The following is a 14,087-nucleotide window of genomic DNA, read 5'->3' as shown; positions in this document are numbered from 1 at the left end:
TCCAAGCAGGTGCTGCGCTGGGCGGGCGGGCGCGCGCGCGCGCGGCCGGCGACGGGAGGGAGAGCGCGAGAGCGAGCAGGGGGAGGCGCCGGCCGGTCCCCAGCGCGCATGCCCGCCCTCTCCCCGCGCCAGCAGCTGCGGGAGCCACAGCCGCCGCCCGGGCCAGGGAGAGCGGCAGGCAGGCAGGCAGGCTGGCAGGGCTGGCCATGGCGCGGGGGGCGGCCGGGCACGGAGCCGGGCGGCGGCGGCGGCAGCGGCGGGCGCGGCGCTAACCCGGGGCCCCGCCAGCCGAGCAGGGGGCCCGGCGACGGCCCATGGAGCCGCAGCTGGCGATGGAGAGCCTGGCCGACCTGCACGCCATGAGCCATGAGCCGGGCCCGATGAGCGCCGGCCCGCACCTGCGCGGCTCGGGGGGCCACCGCGGCCCCCACCTGGCCGCCCACCCCGCTCGCCCGCTGGGCCTGGCCGCCCTCCTCGACGGCGCGGACTTCCACCACGCGCATCCGCACCGGAACCCCGCCGAGCACCCGCTGAGCGGGCCGCTGCCTCCGCAGCTGAGCATGGCTTGCGAGACCCCTCCCGGGATGAGCCTGAGCGGCACCTACGCCACGCTGACGCCCCTGCAGCCCATCTCCGCTGTCTCGGACAAGTTCCCGCACCCCCACCAGCCCCACGCCCCTCCCCAGCGGCTGGCCGGCCAAGGGGGTGGCGGCGGCGGCGGCGGCGGCTTCGCCCTCATGCGCGGCGACGAGCGAGCTCTGGCCACCTCCATGAGCAACCTGTACCCGCCCTACCCCAAGGAGGTGGCCGGCATGGGGCAGAGCCTGTCGCCGCTGTCGGGGCCCGGCCTGGGCGGGCTCCATCACGCCCAGCAGCAGCAGGGGCTCCCGCACTACGCTCATCCGGGGCCCGCCGTGCCGGCCGAGAAGATGCTCACTCCCAGCGGCTTCGAAGCCCACCACCCGGCCCTGCTGGCCCGCCACGCCGACCCGCCCCTGGCGCCCCTGCCCTCGGCCGGCATGGGGCCTCTGGCCGGCATCCCGCACCACCCCCAGGCCCCCTTCAGCGCGCCGGGCCCGGGCCCGCTGCGGAGCGCCGCCGGCCAGCCCGGCGCCCCCGCCGCGCAGACCGGCGGCGGCCCCCCGGGGGAGGAGATCAACACGCGGGAGGTGGCGCAGCGCATCAGCACCGAGCTCAAGCGCTACAGCATCCCCCAGGCCATCTTCGCCCAGCGCGTGCTCTGCCGCTCCCAGGGCACGCTCTCCGACCTGCTGCGCAACCCCAAGCCCTGGAGCAAGCTCAAGTCCGGCCGGGAGACCTTCCGGAGGATGTGGAAGTGGCTGCAGGAGCCCGAGTTCCAGCGGATGTCGGCGCTGCGCTTGGCAGGTGAGCGGGAGCAGGAGCACCCGAGCGGGAGGGGCGGGGGCGATCTCTTGCCCTTGGCCCCGCCGCTCGTTCCCAGCACTGCAGACGGCGGGAGGGGCCTGCCTTCCCGACCCCCCCCCCCGGGATCCTGCACAACCCCCGGCTCCCAGCCACAGCCCTCTGCGGAGCCGCGCAGATCTTGCAGGCGCACCGGGGCGGAGCGTTGCGAGGGGTGTCGGGATGAGGCTCTCCTCGGGTCCGCTCCGGCAGGCTTTCCCCACCCAGGGCTGGGGCGGACCGCGCAGGTGGGCCGAGGCGCCGTCTTCGGCGCAGGACCCGCAGCTGCTTTCCCGCCTGGGCCTGGGGCCTTCCGCAGGCGCGTCCCCCCCCGCCGCCCCGCGGCTTCCCGGGCTGTGCGGGCCTTGGGGGCGCTGGAAAGGCTTTCCAGCCCGGCCTTCCCTTCGCCTTCTTCTGGCCGTCCTTTCCGGAGCGTTAGTGGTGGCGGTGCTGGTGGTGGGACTACTCTAGGGTTTCCCTCGGTCCAGACGTTGGGTTGGACTCGGCTCAGGATGCCGGAGGGCAGCGGAGACTCCTCGCGAGGATCCGGTCGCTTCCTTAGTGTCTCGGCGGAGGCTGTTGGAGAAATCGGCTGGGCGGGGTGGCGCGGGACTGCTCTCCGGGAGCGCCACGACCCTCCCCCCGCCCCCATTGCAGGGCCAAATGCTCGCCCTTTCTCCGACAGTTCCGGGAACTCGGAAGGGCTAGAAGAAAGCGCTCACCTCCCGTGGCTCTTCTACCGATTCCCCTCACCTCACCTCCTGAGGCCGCCTTGCAGGCATTCGCAGGGACCCTGCCCGGGAAGAAGAAGAAAGAAGAAGAAGAGTTGTTTTTATATGCTGACTTTCTCCGCCACTTCAGGAAGAATCAAACCGGCTCACAATCCCTTTCCCTTCCCCTCCCCACAACAGACACCCTGTGAGGTAGGTGGGGGCAACCCCATAGGGTTTTCAAGGCAAGAGACCTTCAGAGGTGGTTTACCACTGCCTGCCTCAGCATGGGATGAGAGTTCTGAGAGAACTGTGACTGGCCCAAGGTCACCCAGCAGACTTCATGTAGAGGAGTGGGGAATCCAACCTGGTTCTCCAGTCTGCCACTCTTAACCACCACACCATGCTGCTCCTAACAGTTTACACATCACCGATCAAACAAAATATTAAAATAATATGCTAAAATCCATTCGATATGGAAAGGTGCCCATGTAAAGCTGAAGGAAAGCTTGAAAGTCTGTAGTCTGTAGTGTCCTACATTGACCAAGATGGAGAAGAAGGTTGAAAGAGTCTGTTTATTAATCCCCTTAGTGATTCCCTTGGATCATGGGGAGGGGTTGGGAGGGAATGCATTCCTAACTCTCCTTCTTGGCTGCTATTTCTCAAGCATGAGCATGTATCTGCATACAATTCCTTTTGACATTTTATTCAAAATCATTCCGAGAAAATAATCCAGAAGATAATCTGCAGTTGTTTGTTGGTGGTGCCCTTGTGGCTGATTGATTTATAACCTCCTCCCCTCAACCTCGTTTACTTTTCGTTAATATTTATCTACAAGTGAGATTAAAAGTTTGCTGCTTGGGCCTGGGAACCTCTCAGCAGGGCAGTCTTAGCCTGTGTGTAAGTAAAACTCATGGGCAAGAAACGCCACTAAGTATAGGCTTGAGATGAAGCTGACACTGAACCCAGACCAAACCAGTGGTATTGTTGCTCAAAGGAGTCACTTATCCAGGATTAAAAGGGCCATTTATTTTGGATGGCCTTTTACTGCCCCTAAAAACTAGGCACATATGTGGAACGTGCAAAGAAAGCACCTGCAGTCACGAGTAGCCAGGAGGAGTGCATTTGCTCACCTTCTGCCCCCACGCCAACCCACAGATTTCCTTGGGAATAGCAGATCTGGCTGTTTTATTCGTTTATTTCTCTGGTTACTCACCCCCTGACTTTCTCAGGGTGACTCAAGGCAGATAGCAATATGTACCTTTGAAAGTATACAGCAACCAAAGCAAGTGCAGAACCACACAGGGGTGGGAATCAATTAGAATTATTTCAATCCCAGACAGCTGCCAGCTTGGAGGGCTTTAAGAGGGGAGTGGACATATTCATGGAGGAGAGGGGTATTCATGGCTATTAGTTAGAATGGTCATGCTGCATACCTATTCTCTCTAGGATCAGAAGAGCATGCCTATTATTTTGGGTGTGGTGGAATACAGGCAGGATGGTGCTGCTGCAGTCGTCTTGTTTGTGGCTTTCTAGAGGCACCAAGTTGGCCACTGTGTGAACAGACTGCTGGACTTGATGGGCCTTGGTCTGATCCAGCAGGGCCTTTCTTATGTTCTTATGTTCTTATTTATTGCTGGAAAAGATGGTTCCAACTGGTTTTCAGACGGGGAGATTTTCCACTGGGTATAGCCAGCAGTTGCACCATAGCCAGCCTCTGGAATGGGGAATGAATTGCTGCTGATGCTGACTTGCAGTCTGGGGCCGGGGTTGGGGGGCGCTTCTGGACTCTTTGCTGACCCGAGATACACAGCTGAGGCCGGTGGGTAGGATGTAATTTAAAAAGGTGTTTTAAAGTTAGGTTCTTACACTGGTTTTAAATTTTATGCATGAACTTTTGTTGTAATTTTTTTTTAAATTACACACCTTGTGTTGCTTCACAGAGCAATAAAAAAAAGGATAGGTAGCACACAAATATTCCAAACCAATAAATCTCTAATATATTTCTGGTGCTGTGTAGGAGCTAGACTATGTACCCAAAGTTCTATTCCAGTTTACTGTTCAATGTGACCATCTGGTATGCTGGGCCTGGTTAGCCTCATGGTGCCATGCAACCAGTATGAGCAAAAGGCCAGCCACTCATAGCTGATCTGTGTACTTCATAATCCCCAGTCCACCACACAATTGGCATTCAGTTAGAATAGATTGACAGGAAACATTATTAAAGATAGAATTGTCAAGCATATAGAAGGGCAAGGTTTGCTGGGCAAAACCCAACATGGCTTCTGTAAGGGTAGCTCCTGTCTCACTAACCTATTAGAGTTTTTTGAAAGCGTCAATAAGCGTGTGGACAGGAATGAGCCTGTGGATATTGTGTATTTGGATTTCCAAAAAGCTTTTGACAAAGTCCCCCACCAAAGACTGCTAAGCAAACTTCATAGTCACGGGATAAGAGGACAAGTCCTCTTATGGATTGAGAGCTGGCTGAAAAATAGGAAGCAGAGAGTAGGAATCAATGGGCAGTTCTCACAATGGCGGGATGTGAGCAGTGGGGTGCCTCAGGGATCTGTGTTGGGACCCGTGCTTTTCAACCTGTTCATCAATGACCTGGAGTTGGGGTTAAACAGTGAAGTAGCCAAGTTTGCAGATGACACCAAATTATTTAGGGTGGTTAAAACAAAATCGGACTGTGAAGAGCTCCAGAAGGATCTCTGCATACTGGAAGAATGGGCATTAAAATGGCAAATGAGATTCAATGTGAGTAAGTGTAAAGTGATGCATATTGGGACAAAAAATCCCAACTTCACATAAACACTGATGGGATCTGTGCTGGCAGCTACAGACCAAGAAAGGGATCTTGGGGTGGTAGTGGATAGCTCAATGAAGATGTCAAGCCAGTGTGCGGCTGCTGTAAAAAAAAATGGCAGATTCCATGCTGGCTATAATTAGACGAGGAATAGAGAATAAAACTGCTGATATCATACTGCCCTTGTACAAATCTATGGTGAGACCACACTTGGAATACTGTGTACAGTTCTGATCACCATACCTAAAAAAGGATATTACAGAGTTTGAGAAGGTGCAGAAAAGAGCAACCAAAATGATTAGGGGACTAGAGCAACTGTCCTATGGGGAGCGGTTAAGACGCTTAGGGCTGTTTAGCTTGGAAAGAAGGCGGCTGAGGGGAGACATGATAGAGGTCAATAAAATTATGCATGGTTTGGAGAGAGTGGACAGGGAGAGGTTTTTCTCCCTCTCCCATAATACTAGAACACGGGGTCATCTGCTAAAGCTGGAGGGTGAGAGATTCAAAACAGATAAAAGGAAGTATTTTTTCACACAACGCATAGTTAAATTGTGGAACTCCCTGCCCCAGGATGTGGTGATGGCTGCCAGCTTGGTGGGCTTTAAGAGGGGAGTGGTCATATTCATGGAGGAGAGGGGTATTCATGGCTGTTAGTTAGAATGGAAACTAGTCATGCTGCATACATATTCTCTCAAGTCTCAGAGGAGCATGCCTATTATTTTGGGTGCCGTGGAACACAGGCAGGATGGTGCTGCTGCACTCGTCTTGTTAGTGGCTTCCTAGAGGCACCTGGTTGGCCACTGTGTGAACAGACTGCTGGACTTGATGGGCCTTGGTCTGATCCAGCAGGGCCTTTCTTATGTTCTTATGAAGCTCTTCAGAACAGACGAAACATCTGGATAAAGGAAGAATGTGTCTGGTTCTGCTGGGGTCAGGTTTGATGCTGTGGCTGTCTCACCCTCCAGGGTTGCTTTTGTTGGGCAAATGTTTCAGAGTAGCCCCTGAGCAGAGCAAGGGGTTATCTCTTTACCCAACTCCCACACTCTGCCCTGCCGATTACACATTCCCACCGGCCAGGGATTGGGTGGGTCTGGCTCTTCTGCCCTGGCTATTCCTGGGCATGCCTTCTAAATGGCCACCTAGGGGAGGCCAACCCTGGGCTCAGCCAGTCCTTCCTCCCCAATCCAGTCCTGTGGAGTGACAGGCCCCTGGATCCATGGAGACTTGCCTTGGAGTGGTGAGCACACTGTTCCTTCCCTCTGGAGCTCATTAAAGGGCTGGCTGCCCCTCCTGATCTCCTCTGAGATGGTCAGTGCTGACTTCCCTCCTTGTCCCTGCCCCTGCTCCCCTGGGTCCCAGTGCCAGGTGCACCTAGAGTAGGAGCTAGGGTGGGTTGGCTTCTGTTCCTGAGCACAATACTGAGAGCTGGCTGGGCTCTTTCAAGCTGTCTGGCTCCTATGTCTATCAAGGCCATGCCTTGCTCCAACCTGAGAGACAACCTCTGCAGCAAAGGTGCAGTGGGTCTTTGGTGGGGCTTGCGGTCACCTAAGGTAAGTGTGGGGAAAGAGGCATCAATCCCAGACAGAAGGAAACATAATTCAAACCTTCTTGGAGAAGAACCTCTTACAGAATTTTCACCTCCTCCATGAAAGGCACCAACGCCTTTGCAAAGTTTTATGGATTAATCATCCCAGGGGCTTATACTAAGTTATAATCAAAAGAAGTGGATGTACTGACCTTGGTATGTGCACATGTTCTATCTTCTTTACCATTGTGTTGAGGCTTCAGTGAAATTGACTGTCCTCTGACCACTATGTACAGAATGGCCATCTCATGGTTACTCTGCTTCCCATTGCTGGCAGGAAACACTTATGCTTGCACTTTCTTTTCTTTTCCTTTTTGTATTGAAATCAGCCCAATTTAATACACTTAACGCAGAGGTTTGCTGCTGATGCCAGTAACAGATACAATTTCTGTGTTCACATGCACTCGGGGTTGCTAGAGTTTTGCCCTTTGATACAGAGGTATGTGAAAACTGTGGTAGAGGTCTGCAGGAGGGCCGACCCTTTCTGCCATCTTTCTTCCCTGGTGACATGCGAGCACTCAACTGGAACCCATGTGCCCTCTAGTGGACAACCACTGGTGCTGAAAACTATAATATGATTTAAATCTTTGGGTGATGTACAAAAGAAGGATGTCCTGTGTATCTTTTGAGGTATTTAATTTATTTATTTACATTATGTATAGCCCACCTTTCTCACAGGAACTCAAGGCAGATTATACAGAGTGATTCAGTACAATCAAGAAAATGGGACATCCAATAACCAGCGCATTTGGATTTTAGATGTCTGGAACCAACCAGGAAGAATTAAAGCATAGCATTAAGTAGCAACATGGCACGTTAAAGGGTGCAAAAACGCACAATAGGATCCCGCTTACAGTAAAAGCTGTTCATAACAGCATAGACTAGTAATCCAAAGCATCAGTTCAGTTCTCATCCTCTTTAGTTCAGCAGTGATTCCAGACAATAGATCCTTTGGTAGGGAGTTCCAAAGTCAGCGGGTAGCAGGGGAAACCACACGCACCCCAGTGAGAACCCCAGGTTCTCACCAGTCCAATCTTTGCTAAGGCTGGTTCCTGGAGGAAGCTCCCCAGGCCAACCTCAAGTCAGGTCAGTTGATATGTGCAGGGGTGGTCCTTTAGGTCCTCTGAGCTGGAGCCAGAGTGTTAAAGGTCAAAACCAGCACCTTGTCTTGAGCCCTGAAACAGATTGGAAGCCTGTGTAGACAGCATAACTGCCCTAATGGGATCACTCTGGCAGGTACCTGCTGCCTTTTAAACCAATTGAGGATTCCAAACCATCTTCAAGGTAAGCCTCCTTGTGTGTTACAGTAGTCAAGAATGGCTGATATCAAGTCATTTCTGACTGTTGCCACTTAGCATACTTTAAAATGACAAATCTGTAAGGTAGCTTAGCAGGGTGAACCAGCATGATGGTTGAGCCTGGGAAAAATTCAGTTACGTTTTGATTTAATGAAATGTTATTCTGATTGATTGTAGAACTTTCTTTGTTTTTAATGAGAACCTCTCTAATAGAGGAGAAATTTCAGAGAATTTTGAAGTCAAAGGGGAAAAAATTATACAGATTTTTTCCAGCAAAAAAAAAAACAAAACAAAAAAAACAAATTCAGAGAGAGCTACCATATTTTTAGTGCAGAAACATAAGCATTTTCCTCACGGGTTCTCATGTTTTGTTTTTTTCCAGCTTGCAAACGGAAAGAGCAAGAATATGGGAAGGACAGAGGGAACACTCCCAAAAAGCCAAGGTTGGTCTTTACAGACGTCCAGCGTCGAACTCTGCATGCAATATTCAAGGAGAATAAGCGCCCTTCCAAAGAACTGCAAATCACCATTTCACAGCAGTTAGGATTGGAGCTGAGCACCGTCAGCAATTTTTTCATGAATGCACGAAGGAGGAGCCTGGACAAATGGCAGGATGAGGGCAACTCCAGTTCCAGCAACTTGTCGTCGTCATCATCATCATCTTCTTCTTCATCATCATCTTCCTCAAGCACTTGTACCAAAGCATAGAGAATTGACCACAAACTAAAATTCGGTGGAAAAGCTTTAAACTAAATGAACAAATGAGCAGGACCTCAAGAAAACAGGTTTATCATTAAGTGTTTTTTTAAAGGTTATTTATAAATCCAAAGAAACCAAAGACTGATATTTCCTGATTCTGACCTTGGTCTAAGAAGCACGCTTTAGTAGGATGAGAGCTGGCAAAACAAGACAACTGCAAAGGAACAAAGAAAGCAGCGATTGGTGTTACACCTTCTTTGTCCATCCTTGGCTGGCTACTGGCTCGGAGCACAGTGATCACTTGTTGTCAGTGAACAGGTCTTCAAATATGGCTCTTCATTTTACAGCAATGACATGGAGGCAGATGATGTGACTGACACTCCTGCGTACACTCCAGGGTTGAGGAACTTATCCAGGGTTAGTTTCCAGAAAATATGCCTTGAGTCATTTGGGTTCATTTGAACAATAGTGCAATTTGGCTCTTTTAAGTGTCCAAACTTTGCCAGTGCAATATCTGGATATAAGCTCAAGGAAGGCAAAGGAATTCTCACTGTTACCTGAACCAGTGCATTCTCTTTGTTTGGTAAGGAACACATCATTAAAAGAAAAAAACCCACAGCATTTCAGTGCAAAAAAAAAAAAAAATCAAGTAGGTTCCAAAAAAAACTCACATGTACTATTATATAACACATATTTTGTTGAAATGATTTTAATACTCCAAAGCTATTTTTACATACAATTCCAAGCACAGGTATAGCGATAAACTGACCTTATTGTATAAGACACCAAACCATAATCAAGATTATGATTCAAATTGTAAACATTTTTTTTCCATTCTTGATGCAGAGCTATAAGAAACAATGGCATGCAGTTGTGATCTGATAACCTCACGGTATAGCTCCAGGCGGAGTTACACTTGTCCAATAAGTGGGCTTGGAAGGGTTTAGCTCTGCTTAGGACTGCACCGTAAGAGAATTTAGACAGGATCCCACATTGGGGCTTTAGCATTAATAGTTGTATAGCTGTCTCAATAGTTGTATAGCTTCAGGTTGGCTTTGTGAGTCTCAGAAATTATTTTATCTTTTACTGTAAATTCTCAAGAAATGTTCCCTAATTTTGGCTTTAAAACAATACAAATTTTATATATGTGTGCATGTGTGCACATAGCCCTCCCCAAGGTATCGAAGGCATGCTCACAAAACTTAAAATTGTTAGCATTCTGGTAGCAAACAGTGCGATCCTGCTCTCAAGTAACCAGGGACTTTAAAGACACTTCAGTGCCATCCTAATTAGAGCCACACCTTCCTAAGACAACTGAAGTCAATGCACTTAGAAAGTTGCTAGCAATTAGTTGCTAGGTAGACTATAAGGATGGTATAAATTATTGTTTAACTGAGTTATGGTCATAGCATTGACTCAAAACATTCTATGTTTTGAAGTAAAAGTTACCCATACCGTAATGAAAATACTATATTGTAGTAAAATTATCAGCAACATTTCTTCCTGATGATGAGCATGTTTATTCCAGGTCATTCAAACTGGCCTAAAAAGACTGCAGGATGAGGCATTACACCCAACAGGGACTGTTAATCCATTCCTTATTTCGCCATACCAAAGAGTCCTAGGACACATCTCTTACTGGAGTGGAGAATATCTATTTTCTATTTCTGCCTCCTTCGGATGTGAGATGAACACTGTGCATTTAGCAAACAAAGAGAAAGCACTTTCTCCTTTTCTAACTAGGTGTTTGGGCTGCATTCAGTGGTCCCAGAAGCCAATTTGGAGACTTTCGTTGGCCTTATGGTTAATTATTGTGGCGTGGTCGGTTTTATGCTACAGTCTGTAGCTATATCCTTAGTATGCTGAGCATAAGGAATAGTTACACCCACATCTTTAAAAAAGACAAAAGTGTAGAAAGCCCTGTGTGGGGCGGGGGCTCGGCAGAGCCTGGTCCCAAGCTTGTCTGACCCGCACCCTGCCCTCTAGGAGAGCTTCCTCGGCCTCAGACTCGTCCGATGGGGAGTCTCAGCTATCCTCCGCCTCGGTAGTAGCCAGCTTGGCTCTTCTTGTGCTGCAGAGCCAATGTCCAGCAACACCTCTCCTCCTAGGCCTCCGATTAGCAGGCACCGTCTCCCCCCCCCTCTCTCCCCCCCCCCAGGTTACGTAGGGCGTCCAGCCCTCCAGCTCCCTCCTCGCTGCGCCCGACCCTCCGCTCCAGGGCCTTGCTCTGCCGCCTGCCAGCTGGGTGGGTGGGCGCGGCAGGCTTTGCGCCGCCCGGAGGTTGCTCCGCCCAGCTTCCCGACCCCCCCCCGCACCCACCCCCCCCCCGGCGCCTGCTTCGGGCGGCTTCTCCACCTCCGCGCCTGCCCTTCCGAGCGGCCGGGAGCCCGCCGCGTCCAGGCCTCCCGCTGCAGCCCCTGCAGCCCTGGCGCGCTTCCCGGCCTCGCCGGGGTTCTCTGGGCTCCGGCCTGCGGCTTCTGCAGGCGTCGCTTGGTGCGCGTCCGGGTGCGCGTCTCTCTCTCTCTCTGTCTCTCTGTTTCTCCCCCCCCCCGCATTCCACCCCCCACTCCGTCTCCCCGGCCGGGGTTGCTTCTGGAAGGTAGGTGTCGGTGGGGCGAGGAGTCCTGGGACGGGCTGAGGGCCGGCCCAGGACACCCTGCCAAGTACAGTGTGAACCAAAGATGCTACCTCACTCAGTTTCCATTGGTGATTTTAATCACGTTGATGAAACCAAAGATTTTTTTTAATGTGCGACCTACTCCTGAGAAAGGAACTCCTTCTGCTAATCCTTCCAGTTCCCACATTTACTTAGTGTGTACATTTGTCTTCATCTGTAATTACACTTGCTTCCGACGTCTGGTACAGCAACATTAACATTGATGCTCTAGATAAACGTGTTGCAAACTTTATAAAACTAGGATGAGTGCCTTGCTTGAACCAAAGTGTTAAACCACTCCTGACCTCTTTATATTTCACCTTATAAATATAGTCTTTGAATACCTCAGCCTGATAGAAAGGCCATTAATGGAAAAAAAAATTCTTCACCGTGGTGCTTTTCCCCCATTCAATGACACGGTCTTTGAAACCAAAGGGAAATGTCTGTTTTGATTCCCACTTTTGTGCTGGCAAACCAAAGGTTTCTCTTTCCCCCTGCAAGCAGTTTGAGTTCTTTACCTAGTCAGGCCGTGCATGACTCTTACCAATTCCTCCAAATACCTCAAAGTAATAAATCAATATGGATATGTTGTATAAAGGGTCTATGGGTTAAGGCAGAAGTTACTAATTTGGTCATTGTAAAGATTACTTTAAAACTTATGTCTTATTTATTTTGATGCTTTTATTTGTTTGTAAGGATTGTTTCACTGTTTTGCTAAAGTTGGGACTTTTATTCCTCCACCAGTTGTGCAAAACTGCTAAATAGTAATGTAAACAACCCCAAGCACGGTTCAAGTCAGTGGGCTTAGAAGGTTATAACTCTGCTCAGGAGTGTGCTGTTAGAATGTCAGTATGGTATGTTTTTTGTTAAAGAGCTTAAGGTGGGGATTTTATTTGTGGGTGGAATTTTTTTCTTAATTGTCAATGTCCTTTTGACAGGGTACAAAAACAAAGGTGTTCCTAATTTTTCTAATATTGTATAGTTTAAATTTAATTATGCTTTATATGTATTTATTTAATCACAGCTCTAATTTATGACAATGTAATGAAGACTTTGTATATAATTACCGAAGTGTTGTGTTGTGTTTAGCTGGTGTTAAGATCAATGGAGCATTTGTGTTTTTCTGGACTGCAGGGGGCATCTTCAGCACTTTTCCCCCAAACACTGACAGGCTGCGGTCCTCCAAGATCATGCGTACATGCCAAAGGTAGTACTTTTGGCACAGAGGATGCAGAATAGAATTGCCCTCCATTTATTTTTATTTTTCAAGAAAGGCCATAACATGGGCCGACTCTGCTCATACAAAGTACAGAGAAATCACTTAATGGCACTGACACTTGTGGGAGAGGCTGCTATTTTTGCTTGAGCTTTCCCCCTCTTGTTTGTGTTTGTCATTCACTTTGTCTGGCTGCAGAGGGCATCAAACTAAGCTAACTTTAATCTGGAAATTGCCTTCCATAATACATACAACCAACAAGTTTCAATTTTTAAGAGGCAAGGTGGCTGAAAACCTTCTGTATTGTGAAGATATGTTCAGATTCTCTCTGACTCAGGCCAGAGGGAAAAGACCTGTTGATTCCAACAGACCATGGAATTTCAGAATGTTGCATTTGCTGCTTCTTAAATATGACAGAATGACAATAGACCTGTTTAGAAATGCATTTCAACTGTGGAAAAATCCGTATTGCTTCAGTAGTATTTATAAGGGATACTTCTTGTATCTGCTGACAGCTGTCATTCTGTACACATTCTGTACACACATAGGTCCAGTGCCGGACAGCCCTGTAGGCCAGATTTAACACAGCGTGTTAAATCATCCTCGTGTGTTTTTGTCCACAGTTCATACTATGGCCTGCGGAGGGCTTCAAGAGCCTGTGTGTAGCATACCAGCTCCAGGGCTGGAGTTTTCCGAACAAGTGGGGTTTTACTATTATTAGACAACCAGGAGGGGTTTTTGTGTGCCGCCGGGGTGTGCAGAAAGCACGTGCTTGTGCAAAACATGTTTTATCCGAGGGTAGAGTCTCCCCGGGCTCTTTTGAGAGAGACTTAAAAAAAAAAAAATTTAGGAAAAGGTTTTAAGAAATGTGTGTTTTCGTTCTTTTCTCTGTACCTTCTGCTTACCCTGTATAGAACACGCAGCCAGAGCGCCGTTTTGAAAAAAGCACCCCTGCTTTTTTCTGCTTTTCAACAAAGTTCTGAGAATGCAATCAGCTCCTTTTAACGGCTGAGGGGGGTGTATAGCCCCCCTTTTTGAGAAAGCAGATTTTTGCACAAAGTCTGCTGGGGACAGAGAAAACACCCGTTCCTTGAACAGTCAGATAGACAGAGTTTTCAGAGAAACGGGTCTCCCTGCCCCATCCCCGTACCTCTTAGCTGAATTCCCTTAAAGAATGCGCAGCCGAGGTGGTGCTTTGAGAAAACTACGCTGCTTTCTATGCAAAAAGCTGCATGCCATTTCCAGCCCCCAAAGACAGATAAGCTGGTAGGCAAGCAGGCATGTAGGCTACAGAATGCTGTCTCACTAGTGTGTAGCAGCAGGCTGTAGGGAGACCTTGTCTAAAGCAGCCTCCCTTCTCCCCCCATACAGCATAAGGTAGAGAGAGAGACAGAGTTATAAAACTGGGGGCTGGGGTAGCTATATGCAGTATTTTTTTTAACAGACCCGAAAGCTGATTCCTCCTACACGGCAGAGGAGGAGGAGGGGTGACAGGATGGGGGTGGAGCCCTACTACGGAAGCCCAACAGTTCTTTTTCATAATTGCTGTTTAACATCTATAGAGCTACGCCTGAATGACACGCCCAGGTTTTCCTCTCAGTAAGTTTTGCAGAAACTCTTGGCTGGTCACTTAGGCAGGGTGAGGGTTTGGGGTTTGGGGTTTGGGCTTAGGGGTTTGGACTTAGGGGTTAGGGT

General features: G+C 49.7%; 1 protein-coding gene across 1 annotated transcript in view; it reads left to right on the top strand.

Annotated features, from left to right (window-relative positions):
• Nucleotides 1–314: 314 nt before the first annotated feature.
• ONECUT1 (one cut homeobox 1) overlaps nucleotides 315–14,087 on the top strand; it is a gene marked incomplete at its 3' end in the record, with an annotated part of 23,557 nt that continues 9,784 nt past the window's right edge. The window contains exons 1-4 of the mRNA XM_056866008.1: nucleotides 315–1,386; nucleotides 8,204–8,465; nucleotides 10,679–11,013; nucleotides 12,311–12,383. Of these exons, the coding sequence (XP_056721986.1) occupies nucleotides 315–1,386; nucleotides 8,204–8,465; nucleotides 10,679–11,013; nucleotides 12,311–12,383 (1,742 nt within the window). The remainder of the gene's footprint in view (nucleotides 1,387–8,203; nucleotides 8,466–10,678; nucleotides 11,014–12,310; nucleotides 12,384–14,087) is intronic.

The sequence above is a fragment of the Euleptes europaea genome, chromosome 20 (assembly GCF_029931775.1).
Source record: "Euleptes europaea isolate rEulEur1 chromosome 20, rEulEur1.hap1, whole genome shotgun sequence".
NCBI lineage: Eukaryota > Metazoa > Chordata > Lepidosauria > Squamata > Sphaerodactylidae > Euleptes > Euleptes europaea.
This window is presented reverse-complemented; position numbering and strand designations above follow the sequence as displayed.